Here is a 16,120-nt window from a genome sequence, read left to right on the forward strand (position 1 = left end):
TCATACGTATTACAGGTAGATCTAGTTCTTCTCTCAGGCATATTATATTTTAACCTTATTTCCTGTGTATTTGAAAAGAAGAGTGTAAATCTTTTTCTCAATTCAAAGAAGGTCAAACTAAAAAGTAAAAGCATTGAAAGGCGAATCACCATTCGTTAGCGTTACATTAATACAATTACAAGTAGATCTACAACTTATTCTCTTAAAGTTTCAACCTTTGTTTCTTCAAAACTGTCCTGTTTGCACATTGTCCACATTTTTTTTAATAGGCTTGCATTGCATTGTGCTAGCTGGAGCGAAAATTTCTGTCTCTTTCGTTCCCGTTTCGTTACCCACTGATTTTGGTAGGATCCGGATCGGCTCCTCTCTTAAGAGACAGAAGCCGGCCATAGGGTCTCCTGTCAAAAGTTGGTGGTATGAAGGTCCCACCAAAAGTCTCCAAACTTTGGAATAAAATGTAATTTTAGTTGTTTTTGACAGTTTCTGTTTAAAAATGTCTTGTGATTTAATCTATTCAGAGACGATTGAGACAGACTTCATAAGACAAATTGCCAATTTGCTTTGAGTAAGGGATGCATGTTGCATTGCAAGCAATCAAAGTAAATATATGTAGACCATGTAAATGAAGTCAGGTGAATATATGGCCGTATCTTACTTTCAAAATGCCTGACACTTCCTTTTCTTTTTGTCCAATCACAGGTAATATCCTAAAGGAATAATTTTCCCGAGTCCACGGTAAAACAGCATTTCATGTGAAGTCTACTAGAACCACATAGCACTATGGATGCAACATCAGATGCAGAATTGGCCCGTCTAATGCAGTTAGAATTTGATAGTGAAACAGCTTCAGAGATAGGTGAGAGAGTGTATATATCATAATCATTAATTTGTCTGTATAATTCAGTCTTCTTTCAAAGTGTAACATGCAACTCTGCATTGGTATTTTAAAGGAAAAAGCGGAGATACAGAGAGAGAGAGAGAGAGATAGAACAAATAGAAATAGGAAGAAGTAGAAGAAGGGCCAACAATTTAATTGCTGACTTCATTCATAAGTATTTACTAGTTTGTTCTTAACTTCCTTGCATTTATTGGTCCATTGAAATTGTAAGGCAATGATAAATGGAGGAAAAAGAAAGATAAAGTGATCACAAAAACTAAACAAATTGTCACTCCCCAGGCTCAGGCCCATTGAAAGATAGAGAACCAAGTTAGATGTGAGGAATTCTTATGATTTATTCATCGCTCTTTATACAATGTAGCTGACGTTCAGCCAGTATCATCCACCGACAGGCGCACATCAGGAATCAAACCCATTGGCATCGTAGATCAGAGATGGGAGCTCATCGACCCCATCCCAGACGTGAGAGCCCTGTTCTTACAGTTCAACGATCAGTTTCTTCTGGGGTCGGCTGGCAGGGGTAGAGGTCAGATGGAGTCCTAGGATGACCTTGTGAGTTACTCTTTCCGCAAAACTGGTTGTTCATTTTGCAAAACTATTAAGTTGTGAAACTTGTCTGTTACAAATTATGTGTATCAATCAACCATAAAGTCTCCTACAGTTATTTGAAAATCATGTCTCATCATAAATTGCTTGCTTGGATTTTGTCATTTGATGCCGAAATTGTTAATTGAGATAAACAATAATTTTTTTATTATTGTAGGGAAATCCCTTTTTTTCTCTTTTGGTTTTAGGATTTTTACCTTATCATTCTTAAACTCATAAGTCTTTCTGATTTTTTTTTTGTGGACAATTTCTCCTGTAAAAAAATAGAACCATGCTCAGATTTTTTTCACTCTACTTTATGCCAAGGTAACATCATGCAGATACCATGCATTCAATAGAATGTCATTTTAATACCACAATTTGTACAGGATATTATGCATTTTTGTGAGAACCGCAAATGACTAAATGTTTATGGAAAATTTGTTAAAATCAATGTACCCACCATATTCAAGAAAGGGAAGAAATGTACAACTGATAAATTTTGTTTTGATGTGACGACACAGATGTGCTGGAGTATGCTGCTATGAAGGCTATGGTGGTCTCTGCTCCGTTCGTCTCAGTCAGCCTTTGTTAAAACTCAGACCAAGAAAGGATCTTGTTGAAACTTTATTGGTAAGACAATTGTACCCTGACTTTGAGTAACTAATATGCCATTATTGTATTGTTTGGAAGAAAATAAATGTTCATTTGAATTGAATTGAATTGAATTAATGTATCATTTTTTTTCTTCAATGTAGTGAAATAAACCAAAGTAGAGCGCCTTGCATTTCTAGCCTATTTTCTTGGTTATGCAGCATTATTTTATAAACATGTTGAATTTTCGACCCATTCCCATGAGAGTTTTTACTGAGTTTCACCGAAACTTGTGCTGTTTCTTCAGCAACCAAAATAATGAATGGATACAAGTGAGAATATGTTGTAAATGATTCAACAAGAGAGAATTGTGATTCTACTTATTTTTAAGGGGATCAATACCATCAATTTCAATTGATGTTCTAAAGAAAATTATGTATACATTATCTTCTGTCTTGTTCTAAAGTCTTGAAGACAAATTTGTCGATAAGAATCAGGACAATAAATAAAATAAAATCCACACATTCTATTGATGTAATTCAAAATGTGAAGATTGCCTGATTACTTTTAATTTTATGTCTTTTCTTTCTAGCACGAGATGATCCATGCCTATCTGTTTGTCACACAAATAACAAGGTAATGGAAACAAAAGAAAAAACCCAAAGTTTTCATCTTCTTAAAAAATCAGATTGTATGTGTACTGATGGCAGCGATACTTGTTCAATAATCAATGATGTTGATGATGATGGTGGTGATGATGATAGTGGTGGTAATTGTGATGGTGGGATGACCCAACATTTTTTCAAGTGACAATTGCTCCAGGTTTTATTTCCTCAAAGGTACAGGGTTAGAAGTAGGGTTGCAATGTGGTCTTAAGATTAGGTGTAAGGATAGAGTTAGGTATAGTGTTGAGTCCGGGGATGAAGTGAAGAATTTGGTAAGTGTAAGGAATTGGAGCAATTGTTGCAGGAGTGAGTGCCGATGGTGGTGTTGTTGGTTGTGATCATTGTGATGATGGAGCTTTGTGATGATCATGATGGAGACACTGATGACAGTGATGATCTTACTGGTAACATTTCTTATAGAAATGAACAATATTATCTTTTCTTCTTTCTCGTAGGACCATGATGGCCACGGACCTGAATTTTGCAAACATATGGATAGAATCAATACAGCTACTGGTACTCATATTAGTGTAAGTGTGCCGTCTTCTGTATAACCAGTTACAAAATGTTCTGGGTAAAGTTATTTACAGAAGTAATGTATAACTATTCTGTAGAAATTCTAGTGTGAAAAAATAAACTGTTCTAAACACAAGATGGCGCTGTTGAAAGAAATATTAATGCTTATGTAGGATCACCATTGGATCAAAAGTGATCTGCTAAAATATATACCTTCTGCAGTTACCCAAGATCACCTTTGACTGGAAGCTAAATTACATTTACAGATGAAATGTACATTCATAGTAAAGAATTTAAATATCACAGGCATAGTTCAATTCTTTTTACAAAAATCCATACCAGATACTTTATTGATCCTAAAATTTCTCAAAAGTATCAGATTAGCCAGTGTCAGTGACAAATTATTTCTTTTTTATGTGGAAACGCATTGATCCTTGTTGCTCCTTTTTTACAGATCTACCACACCTTCCATGACGAGGTGGATTCCTACCGCCAACACTGGTGGCGCTGCGACGGTCCTTGCCAGAAGCGGAAGCCCTACTTTGGCTACGTGAAGCGAGCGATGAACAGGGTCCCCTCCCCCAGGGACCCATGGTGGGGTGAACATCAGCGCTCCTGTGGAGGGTCTTACACCAAGATCAAGGAGCCAGAGGGGTACGGGAAGAAGAAGGGAGGAAAGAAGGGTCAAGAAGGAGAAGTAAGCAAGGAGCCTACCAATATCAAAGGTACGATGGTCGAAGGGTACCTCAGATTCAGGAGCACTGGCTTTCTCAATTTCTGTCCATTGAGTTTGATATTTTTATTTTGTATGTTTACTCTTTTTGTTGTTGGTGTGTGCATATGTACACATTTTATGTACACCATAGAATACAGACAATTTTCTGGCTCAATTAAAAGAGTTGAAATTTGAAGGTCACAGGTTTAAGTCAGTGTATTACAAGCCCTTGTGTAAGACATAAATGCTATATCACCTAATTCCTCTGGACTAAGATATGTAGGATCTCCTGTATGCTTCACATGGACTTGCTTTTTTAGATGTTGTGTGAATTAACCAATCAATCAATTGGAATAATTGTCCAGTGAGTTATTGAAAATAAAAAAGCAGAAGGCTTGAAATGGTACTTTATCTATTAAACTATGATCTTTGTTACTCAAAGAGGACAAGAAAATCTGTCATAACGGCATAAAATTTAAATGCAAATGAATTCAAAGGGATGTCTAAGTTTCTTTCCAAAATGTGTTAAGGCCCTTTTTTCTATCTTTGTATTTATGACAGATGAGCCAGGGAAGCAAGGAACAGACATCAGGAATTTTATCGCTTTCTCTGGAAAAGGGCAGTCCCTTGGAAGGCCTGCAACATCAACTCCTCCAGCATCATCATCATCATCATCCTCAAAAGCAATTCCTCTACCAAGACTCCCAACTTCAATTTCCTCATCAGGCTCTGCATCCAGTTTCGCCACAAGTGACAAACTTGGAGGACAGAATAAAGAGCGGAAGATATCGTCAGACAGTAAAGATATATCTTCTTTCTTTACTAAGAAGGGGTCCGATGAGTCTGCCAAAAAAACAAACGCATCAACAAATAACTCTGGCCCTCCACATCGCACCAACACATCTACATCGGTAGGTGGTTTTCAAAAGAAGCCCAGATTCACTCCCGTTGTGGCAACGGCTAGTGGTCGTGTTGTGAATGATACTGATAACTCTGATACATCTGGCGGGAAAGCACGCGAGTCTGGACAAACGACTAAGGGAAAGCAATCAGATTCTACTGTTCCCAGTAGGACTGGAAGGTTTATACCAGTTGTGTCTGCTGTGGGAAGAAAAGAAGGGGATCATGCCGCAAAGTATCCTGGCGAATCATCGTCAAAGGGAAAGGAATCAGATTCTACTGTTCACAGTAGGACTGGAAGGTTTATACCAGTTGTATCTGCTGTGGGAAGGAAAGAAGGGGTTCATGCTGCAAAGAATCCAGGCGTATCGTCGTCTTTTAGCAAAAGTTCGATTGGGACAGATAGCATAGGACATAGTAGGGAACAGAACAAGCCCTCTTCATCATCAGGCAAAAAGACACAATCATCAACAAGGAGAGTTGATGGAGAAAGGACTCCTTTAGGTTACGATCAGGTAGTAAGGACTCGAGAGGGGATAGCTAGGGGATCAAGTGAGGGAAACAAGAAGAAAAGAGCCAGACTTGCGGATTTGCAAGCCATCTTCGATAGTGATTCTGATGATGATGAAGCAATGAACAGATCATCAAAGTGTCCCAGATATTCTAATGAAAATAGCATTGAGGATGATAACGATGCGATTCTTGTTGAGGATGAATTGACTAGGGAACGAGTGCTGGTTCAAATAAGGAAAACAGTCCAGCACTCCACCGAAATCCAGCAAGTGAGCGAGGGGATATCTATATCCATGGAGATAGCGATGATGAGGAGGATGTGGTTGCCAAGCCAACCAGTAATGGATTCACCACTGGGATATGGAAAGATTTAAGCCACCTGTCTTCTGGAAGTTCTGGTAACCAGATTACAGGGAACAGGCGATTTGGTCGAGTAACGCCCCCTCTATGGGGAAATCAAAGGGGAAAACAATCCGGGGGAGCAAAGTTGGCCAAACGCCTCCTCAGTCCTCATTCTGTGAGCATCCCTGGCAGACGGCTGCACGGGAGAGCGACAAGAAGGCATCGGCAGCGGTCTCCAGGGTAACCGGTGTGGGTGGGGTCATCAACCTGACTGCAGAGGATGAGGATGTTAGACCAGTGGAGCAGGTTGGACCAAAGACAGTGCCGTGTCCTGTGTGCAACCTTCAGATAGAAGAGAACAAGATCAACTCTCATCTTGACACGTGTCTCACATTCAACTGTGACACCTTATTTTCTCCTTGACAATCGTCAACTCCTGGAAAAAAGTATTCAAAATATTGTGCCTTGTGATGACTTTTTACATCATGTACATTTACCTTTTCCAAATTTCCTATGTATACTGTTCACTTGTATTCCAAGTCTTCCTTAGAGTAGACTCTGTTTAAAATGTACTTGTGAATTCTAAAGCCAGAAAGTTTAGCATGCATGAAACGTCATGAATTTTGTGAGTGATCAAGATTCTTAACAGTTTCATACCAAAAAATCATTCACTCACATTCACATTTATCACTACTAGACATTTTGGCTAAAGTTTTCTGGCCTAAAAAATGGCTGTCATATAAGCAAAAGTTTATTTTGTGAGATTTTATAGTTTTAAAGTAGTTGAAAATGATTTTGAGATGAGATGTCGTCTCAAATATTCACTCTGTACAAAACCTCCAATGTATCAAACCAAAGAATGTAGATTGCTTTAAAAGAACCAACTTACCAGAACATACCTTGGCAGCTGCAAAAATAGTAATGTAAAGCTGAGCTAAAACAAGATATTTATATTTAAAATTGAGCAGATTTACAGCAGGACTCCACACTAACTTAGTATGGGGTCTGGATTATAATCTTTAGGGCCTGTATCCATGAGCCTTATGTGAATTTTTTTCAATTTGGGCTTAGGTGCCCGTGTGTCCTCAGCGTTTGTTAGTATTTAGTGAGTTACAGTATAAGATGTTCATAATCTGCTGTCCATATTTCAAACAGTTTTGTAATATTTGTATTAATGATCCCTAGATGTGATGTAAGTGAGAATTCAATGTATTTAGTTATCCCCCTTTTTTGTCTACATTAAAGCTTGTCTATACTAGTTTGGCCAGGAGCGATTAGACCATCCAGCGTGGTCACTTACAGGTGGCTATCTCATCAACTCAGCTCTCAATTATCATAAGAAAAAGAGGATCACAGGGAATTGTTTTCTATATAGAGGGAGCAAGTAGCTACAGAATATGTAAGAAATATAATAATCTCTAAAAACATTTAATGTGAGTCTTTGATTTCAGATAGAAATGTCACAACCAATAATTGACCCTAGATTATGATAAATATATTTTCAGATTTACAGTACTATCGATAATATTACTAAACAAACAAATAGATGAATAAGTGAGAGGATATGTCAGCTAAAAAACTTTTCTTTTACCGAATCAAAATGAGATCATCTAGATTACATGTAGTTTACTGTAATAATTTTGTTTGTATACTTGTCTCTTCATTTATTAACTGTCTAATTCTCTTGAATAAGCGATACACAATACTATGTTGAAGGTACTTTTCAACTTATGTTGCATTGCAGTATAAAGTTACCATATGTCAAGAGGATATGTAATTTAATCCACACACACCTCAGATTCTCATTTTAAAATGTCTATTGGACAAATTTACTGGTAGAAAAACCAGTGTGTAAACTTGCTGCAAAAGCCTTCTCCAGATTTTTTTTTTTTAATTCACTGTACTTCTTTCACACATTGGTTTATATTAAAAAAAATAGGGGTTATCTTGCCATAATGAAATACACCATTTCTTGTTTAAAAAATCATATTCATATGAGTAACAAGTAATATAATAATAACGTGATCGAGGAAAAAACGATTTGTATTGTGCAGAACACATAATCATGTGCTTTTTATCATAATCACCATGTACATTCATGTCAAAAGAGAAATATATTTCATATGGAAAAATAAATCGGTTATTTGTTTAAAGAATTGACAACCAGTATCAATACTTTGAAGTTTTTGATAAAGAATGAGGATGGGAAAGATTGGATATATGAAAAGTCAATGTCCTCCAAGTTTTCCTTGTTTGTCTATAGAGTATGAGATTTTATCGGGGGAGTGTAGTTTTGATGTTTGCTATGAATTCTTTCGTTGTGTAGGAGGAGACAGGGGACATTAATTTCAATTCATGTTATTGACTTGGGATAGAAAAATCAATTCATGTTATTGATTTACATAGGACAAATACACTCTTTCACTACAGGAATGATGTACACTAATGAATAGTAAAGAACTTACTTTGAAGTGCGCACATCGGAAAAATTATGGCAATGAAATCATTTGAGTGAACCTATAAATGTATCTATTTCTTTTATTTCTCACCCTTCCATCACTGGATGACTCTTCTGCTTTATCTCTAGCAGGGGCATACGCAGGGGGGGGGGGTTTGGGGGTTCAAACCCCCCCCCTTTGGTATTTTTATGTATGTAAACCCCCCTAAAACCTAAAACCCCCCCCCCCCCCCCCCCCCCCCCCTTTGGTTTTTTTTTTTTTTTTTTTTTTTTAATTATTTAAAAAAATAAAAAATAAAAAATATATATACCCACGGCTAACCTAAATAAGGTGACCTTACCCCCCCCCCCGCCAACGCCAAAAAATGTCATATTATGAAATTTCGAGACCAAAAAAAAAAAAAATGTGTCCGCTTACCCCCCCCCCCCCCCCCCCCCCCCCCCCCCCCCCCCCCCCCCCCACTGAGCGACTTTTCGGCTGGCTGAGTCGTTGCGATTTTTTTTGACCTCCCAAAAAAAGAAAAAAAAGTGTCCGCTTGCCCCCCCCCCCACTGAGCGACTTTTCGGCCGGCGCGATTTTCAAATTTTCGGGAGCAAAATATTTTTAAACCTATCTTTCCTCCTTTCTTTCTTTCTTTCTTTCTTTCTATTACTTTCTTTCTATTACTTTCTCTCTATTTAATCCGTATATCTCTGAATATTGTCTCCTTCCTTTCACCTTTGCTCTTCTTTTCTCTACCCCTCTTTTTTTTTCTTGAACTTTAATAACTATCCCAGGCGCTCTATAAGGCTTTCTCTTGCAATAATATTATACCCTATTCCCAGCCTCTCGTTTGATTTCTCCTCCTCCTTCCACGTGTCATAACATTTCGTTTCTTTGTTTCTTTTCTTTCTTTTCTTTCTTTTCATTCTTTTCCTTTCTTCTCTTGTCTCTTTCTTTCAACTCTTCTCTTTCCTTTCTTTTCTTTCATTTTCTTTTTTCTTCTTTTTCTTTCCCTCCCATTTTTTCCTTCCGGTTTCATTTTCCCCGACGGCAGCACAATTTGACACAACGATTATAACTATATTTGGCAGCACGAAGTGTGATGTCATTCAAATTCAAGACCAGAAAAAGTTGACATTCGTGACAACAACATTGCAAATAAATGAAAAAGCACATGCTCTATCATAATTTTGTGAACTAATTGATTCAGTCATTTATTTATCCGATTACCCTGTCAAAAGTGACAATTACATTGCCAACATTTCTGAGATTCAGATGCCGTTCGTTCACATTTACAGACTTGAATGATCCCTCAAATTTCGTTTTGTTCGAACGAAGTGAATTTAGGGTTTCGCCAGGGTTCGTAAAGGTTGCAAAAAGTTTGTAAAAGGTTGCAAGAAAGTTCGCAAACAGTCTTTCTTTGCGAATTTATTTTCCACAAACAGTTGCAAGCGTTTGCAAAATAGTCGTAAGCCTTTGTAAACGGTTGTAAGGCGGTGTCGCTGAAGTTCTTTTTGATTCGCCAATGCTAGCGACCACGTGACCATACGATTCCTATATAAAAATCGACCCAATGAGTACCAGGAGTTAGCAAAAGGTCCCAAACATTCACAAATAGTGACAAGGATTGGCCAATAGTTACTAATTTTCGCCAACTGACTTTCGCAAACATTTTCGCAATTATTCGCTCAAATGTTGCTGATTGTCGCTGGGGGCCTGAGGATTTTCCCCACCCCTCGCACCAAAGCAAAGTCTCTGCTCAAAGTCTCTGCTCCCAGTTATCTCTTACACAAACGTATATGAAGGCTCGATTTGTCAATTTGCCGATTATCTTATCTCTCTCTCCTCCAATTTACATGGCGATCGAGAGACAGCCTGTGGCACTTCGCTATTCAGCCTCCAACATTACTGAAAATGCTCTTACATGAACAAGGGGTAATAATAGTTGCGGCATCCAAGCACTTAAGTTTTGAACAGCTGAAAGATTGGAGCTATAGTTATCCGGAATAGCTCGGATTTGTTTTTATATTTCTTTTCTCCTCTTGTAATTTTTTCTTCTTCAGAGAGACCCATCTTATTCGTGACCTCACGGCTAAATCTTAACCGATGAATAATTGAAACATCGCGATAATTTACATGTGTTTCCAAATTTCAATCAAAATCCCGTCTTTTTCCTCATTTCTCTCTCTCATTCTCTCTCTCTCTCTCTCTCTCTCTCTCTCTCTCTCTCTCTCTCCATCTCTTTCTTTATCTTCCCTCCCTCCCCCTCTCTCTCTCTCTTTTTTTTTTAATTTTTTTTTTTTTACTCATCTCTCCTTTTCTACCTTGACGCATACAAATTCTTTCCTTTTCTGACCTCCCTCTCCTCCTCTCTTTACTTCTCTCCCTCTCCCTCTCTCTCTCTTTCTCCTTTCTTCTCGCTCTCCCCTCTCTCCCTATTTTTCATAATTCACTATATATCTCCCCCTCCTCCCTCTTTTTTTTACCACTCTCTTTCTCCCTTTTTTTACCCCCACCCTCCTCTCTCTCTCTCTCTCTCTCTATCTCTCTCCCGCATCAAAGCGATATCTAGATCTGTTGCTGGAGGGTTATTCTCGTTAAGAATGATTTAATTTCAAGAAATTCTTATTGCTCTGGATTTGATCTTCTGCTTCGCCAATCTCCATTTCGAATTCTGGTCATGCAGGTAGTACAGCCAAACATAGCCCAGGCTAGTTTGCAGGGATGCCTGGATTTTCCATTTCAGTATATCTTTTATTAGGATTACCAGTTTATTCTTACTCCATATGGATGTATTGTCATCATTCTATTGGCATCGTCGATAATTATAACACGGGATGCTGCCGGTTGTGCAAGGGGTTGATTTTATAAGTTATAACAAAATATTGCAGATAAATGAAAAAATTATGAATATTCTCTCATGCTTCTAACTACATTACTTTCGAACCCCTTCAGTTCTGGATATTACATATCAAGTAAGATAAGTAATATAACGGGGGAGGGGAGGGGTGTTAGGGTTATCCCATTTACCGATGCTGATCTCTTACTCAAAATTTGTATCAGGTGCCTTTTTGGGTCAAAAACTGCTGCAGATAGGAGGGGGGGGGGGGGGGGGGGGGGGGTTTTGCTTAACAATCTCTAAGTGACTTTTAATGCTGACCGGAGGAATGTCAAATTGTGGTTTCCTGGTGTGAGGAGGGGGGGGGGGCACCACATATATCCGCCCCTGATATTGGGCCATGTAAGGTGCTGAGGGTGGGACATTGTGAGTATACAGGGGTCAGAGTGTAAGATGAACTTTACAAAATACTTCGAGTAAATCAAATTCATGAATATTGGTAAGTTTTGCAATAAAATTAGAAATATTAAATCATAACATAAAACAGAGAGTACTTAAATGTATATTAAAACAAATCCGAAATTATTTCAGCTTTTTGATCTAGCTTAGGCATGTTTTATGTGTAGCGACTAGCTACAGTCTGAAAAACAAACAAATAAAATAAAACAAAATAAAAACAAAACATAAAATGACAATAAGTATTTTCTCATCTTTCACATTCTATTCAATAGTTTTAAAGATCATAGACAATAAGATTGTGACCACAATTTTCATTAGAGATAGGATAGGAAATGATTTAATTGACAATAATTAACCAACATCAATTCAACCACTTTTCTGATCATTCAAACTTATTGATAAATCCCACTCTTTGAAGGAACAAACAATCAAATAATCAATGTACGTGACTTTCAACTCAATTTCAATTTTAATATCGCTTTTAATCACTCTTTATTATACGAAGTCCATTTTCTACGACTCCCTTCAATTGGTGTTGTGTTATCATCTCCCGGCACAAAGTAAATATACACAATAGAGACAACAGTGATGACCCCTCTACAGGTAATAATGAAAGGCGAAGAATGCGGAAACTGGGATAGTTTGTTTTTAAGGGCGTGATTGTTAATTGACTCGCATACAAGATGGCCTATTTTGTACCCTGATCGACGACTAGGTCTGAAATATGTTGGTATAAAATAAACACTAGATTCTTGCATTATTCCAGTGACGTACAGTGTATTGGGGGGGGGGGGGGGTGACCCATTCGCGCCGGATACCCACTGCAAGGATTGTGTTATTGACCGGGGGGGGGGGTTCATATGGGGTAGGTAGAGGGCGAGTCATTTAACCACGTAACAATTGCTATTATATACTGCTTACACAAATCACATGCGTAAAATTGATCTACCCATGGGGGGGGGGGGGGGGGGGGGGGGGGGCAACTTGTAATGTAGCGCGAGCGAGTGGGGGGAAGAGTGTCTTGGAGGGGTCTTATCATTAATTTTATCTCATGTTTTGTTGCCGTCCCCCTTTCTTTTTTCCAATTCTTTCTATCAACTCATTCAGTTGCCGTTCAACGGGGAAGAGGTAGGGGTACGTGCCCCATGTGACAGCGCCTCTTTGCGTCATTGGGTGAAGAGTTTTTCCAACTGAAGATTGGGCAGGAATTTGAATGGCTTTGGGTCACCATTGACACTTGACATTTAGAATACAGATGCAGTAGAAGTGAAATGTTTTTCTGTAAAAGCAACTATCTTGACCGAGATTCTTTGAGTTTTGTATGACGTAAACAAATGACAACTCTCCATCTTCTACCCTGTTTACTCCTTTCCCCAGTTTTCATAACATGGAATTATATGTCACATGAAGTAATGATCATGATTGCTTAAAAAGAACACGGGTTTAAATCCGTCTGTCATTTTCCATTTTCGCAGTGATGTGCTCTTAATGCTGCCTGACTTTGGATGCTATTTAAAACTGAGATGTGCAATTATTATTTTTTTCATGGGTAATGAATCCTTACAAAAAGTCTTCATTTATTAAGATGACATTTATAATAAAATAATATTTTTGGAAATCGTCAATGAAAGCTCAGCTTACTAGCTGGTACATCACCCCGTACACTACGACCCCGATCGAGAATGGACGAAGCTGTCGATGCTAAAATGCACAAGGGAGATATCTTCACTTTACTTGACGCGGTGCCTAAACCCCTTGACAATAATGACCCCAGTACTACCATTAATATGAATTTACTTTCTATTATGCCAATATCCTACTTCCTCGACGTCGTCCTCGCCCTCGACGACGACGATGACAACCTACCAACCTACATACCTACCTGCTACAACTAAAGCTACATGAAAACTATTCCAAAATAATGTCTACTAACAATGTCGTACGTGTTCCCATTATGAGGTCTTATAATAAAGGTGCTAAAGATAATTTAACTTAACATTTCGAAATGTGTCTAGACAGAGGGTTACTCATACCTTTGTAAAAAAAAAACGATCAAACAAACTGCGAGGTGCTACTATGAATGAACCACGCCCACTCATGAAGTTATTGAAGTGCCACGCCCACTACCCTACTATAACTTTTGGTAACCTCCTGTCAGTATGGGAAGAGACCCGAACCATGCACTTGTTTTTCGTATGGAAGAGCGCAACTGCAGAGATAGGTAAATTATTTAAATTTGTTTGATGCACTTCTCCAATCATCTCTGCCCTCCCCCTCTCTCAGCCTCTCTTGTCTGTCTGTCTGTCCCCCTCTCTCTCTCCCTCCCCTCTCTGTCTGTCTCTGTCCGTGTCTCTCCCTCTCCTCTCTTATTTCGCGCCCTCATCATTTTTTCTTCTCTTTATCTCACTCTCCGTAAGATAGACAGCCCATCATATTGATTCTAATCTTATATCAAGGAGTAACTCCTTGGTTATGTGAATCAAATGAAGACTGATGTACGCGTAGGCTATGCATGTTTAGGATAATGTTACATCATGTCATGCAATCGATAATGAACTATTTAATTATTTTTCTGTTAAAAAGACCCATCCGTGCTAATTTTTATAAGAAAAAAAAAAACAACCCAGGGTAGCCACACGAGTAATACTGCTCTCTCTGCGGGTCTTGCAATTTAGATACTCATTTACACCTGGGTGGAGAGTGGTAAAAGTGGATAAATGTTTTGCCAAAGGACATTAGTGCCGGCTGGAGATCGAACCTCAACCCTTAAATTGGGAGTCAAATGAATGAACCACTATATCACGAGACCTCCACATAATGTATTTCTTTATATTAGTGTAATTTTAAAGATTATTCTGATGATCTTTGCTTTTCTTTTTATTTTTGTGGCATGGATTCATTCTTAGTGTTCTTCATTCCACAATAATACGAAACTTCTGCGCTTATTCTTATGAAGATATGTGCGTCACTTGTGTGTGTGTGTGTGTGTGTGTGTGTGCTCTCACCTCAGCATTCTTGTGGGGTTTTATGTGCGCTTCACATACCCCTTGTGAGGCATTTTTACTTTGTGGGGTATTTTTTCAGGACCCCACAGAGTAAAGTCTTTCAAATGACTGTATATTCGGTGTCCTATGCCCTGCGGGGCATTAGAAGTGGTACCCCATAAATGACTTTTTGTGAGCGTGTGCTAAAACTTGCACACTTTTTTATGGTAACATCGTAAGCACACCGCCGGGTTGTTATCGCCAGGTTGTACATACCCCACTAGTAGGGGACCACAAGGTATATCTGGAACGCACAGGAATACCCCACAATCAGGTGCCCCACAAAGGCCCTGATGTGAGAATGCGCGTGTGTGTGTGTGTGTGTGTGTGTGAGGGGGGGGGGGGACTTAAAGCTCCATGCTTCCTCTTGTATCCATCCCCCATGCTTCCTTTTGTAGCCATCCATCACTGTCTTTTGTGATCTCATGCATCTCCATTTTTGGAATATGTCTCAAATTTTGTAACCCATCGGAAGTTTTACAATATTCAAAAGATTTCTGATAAAATGAACTACGTTCACCTTATAATAATTTATCAAGCAAAAGCGGACTTGATGTTTAATAATCCTTTTTTGCTAGAAGCCAAATGATCTTGAGATCTGCAATTTGTCATTGATGCCTTTTCAATTTTGTTTACCAACCAAGAGAAATATGAAAGCGAGGAGAATAGCTGCCCTATTTTTCCTTTGTTGACATCCCTGACGAGAGAACGAAACGTCGCACTTCGCCTGACACGCAAAACACACGTCGCACTCACAGCCCAGCGAAGGTGAATGTACGCTTGTCTGCTGCACAAAATATTGTATAAATCCTCACACCGACCGAGGGAAAAAAAAATCATAAATTTCTTGGCATTTCTGATACTTGTTGTTCGATCTTCACTCTAGTTCGCCCATCTTGTTTACGGAATAGCCGACGTCGTTGCCGACTGCGTAGTGGTGTATTATCTAAAAATCTGGATCATATTTAATCCTCGACGTCCCGGCCGAGCAAGCTGAGCAGAAGATCGGGTAGATCGTGGATTGTTTACACGTGGACTAACTAATAGAGCGGACACGAATTGTGCGGGAGATTCGTAACCAATCTGTTTCGTGGCACTGGCAGCCCTACCACCATATTTTGGATAATATAATTTTGCGACCATTTATATGTTGTTTATTGCAGCCTGATAGTAGTGGATTAGCTCTCATCCCGCTATCAGCTTAGTGAATTTTATAGTCGCTTCTGCAGTCGTCTAACAAGGAAGGTTGCTGCGATTGTCGGAGCAGGTTTCGAGTATACCAGGACGCCCAAATTAAGTCATGGCTGAAGCAGATGGAAGCGCTCCTCTGTCCGACGACTACGATCGTTGCGAGGAGGAGGAGGAGGCCGAGGCTGGTCCGAGCACCTCGGCTGCTGGTGGCGGTGGTGGTGGTGAGGCCAGCGAACCCGGTAGGTCGTGCCTCCAGACGGAACAGAGGACGAGTATGTTGAAAGAGGAAGGGAATAACGGGGAGAAGAAGACACACAGGGTCACGATCAAAGACACAAATCCCACCTACCACAGGTCGGCTTCCACCAAACCCAAGGATGTGATTATAAGCGTGAGGGAAAAACACGGATCGTTTCGT

At 39.1% G+C, this 16,120-nt stretch overlaps 1 protein-coding gene across 1 annotated transcript; it reads left to right on the forward strand.

The window, feature by feature from the left end:
• The first annotated feature begins 569 nt into the window (after positions 1-569).
• LOC762995 (sprT-like domain-containing protein Spartan) lies at positions 570-7,082 on the forward strand. The gene is given in 9 exon segments (XM_030999539.1): positions 570-856; positions 1,260-1,393; positions 1,395-1,450; positions 2,008-2,116; positions 2,670-2,700; positions 2,703-2,713; positions 3,198-3,272; positions 3,713-3,983; positions 4,535-7,082. Coding segments are annotated over 9 exon segments (1,989 nt in total). The 5' UTR covers positions 570-780; the 3' UTR covers positions 5,761-7,082.
• The last annotated feature ends 9,038 nt before the right edge of the window (positions 7,083-16,120 follow it).

Source organism: Strongylocentrotus purpuratus, unplaced genomic scaffold, assembly GCF_000002235.5.
Source record: "Strongylocentrotus purpuratus isolate Spur 01 unplaced genomic scaffold, Spur_5.0 spur5_scaffold_5, whole genome shotgun sequence".
NCBI lineage: Eukaryota > Metazoa > Echinodermata > Echinoidea > Camarodonta > Strongylocentrotidae > Strongylocentrotus > Strongylocentrotus purpuratus.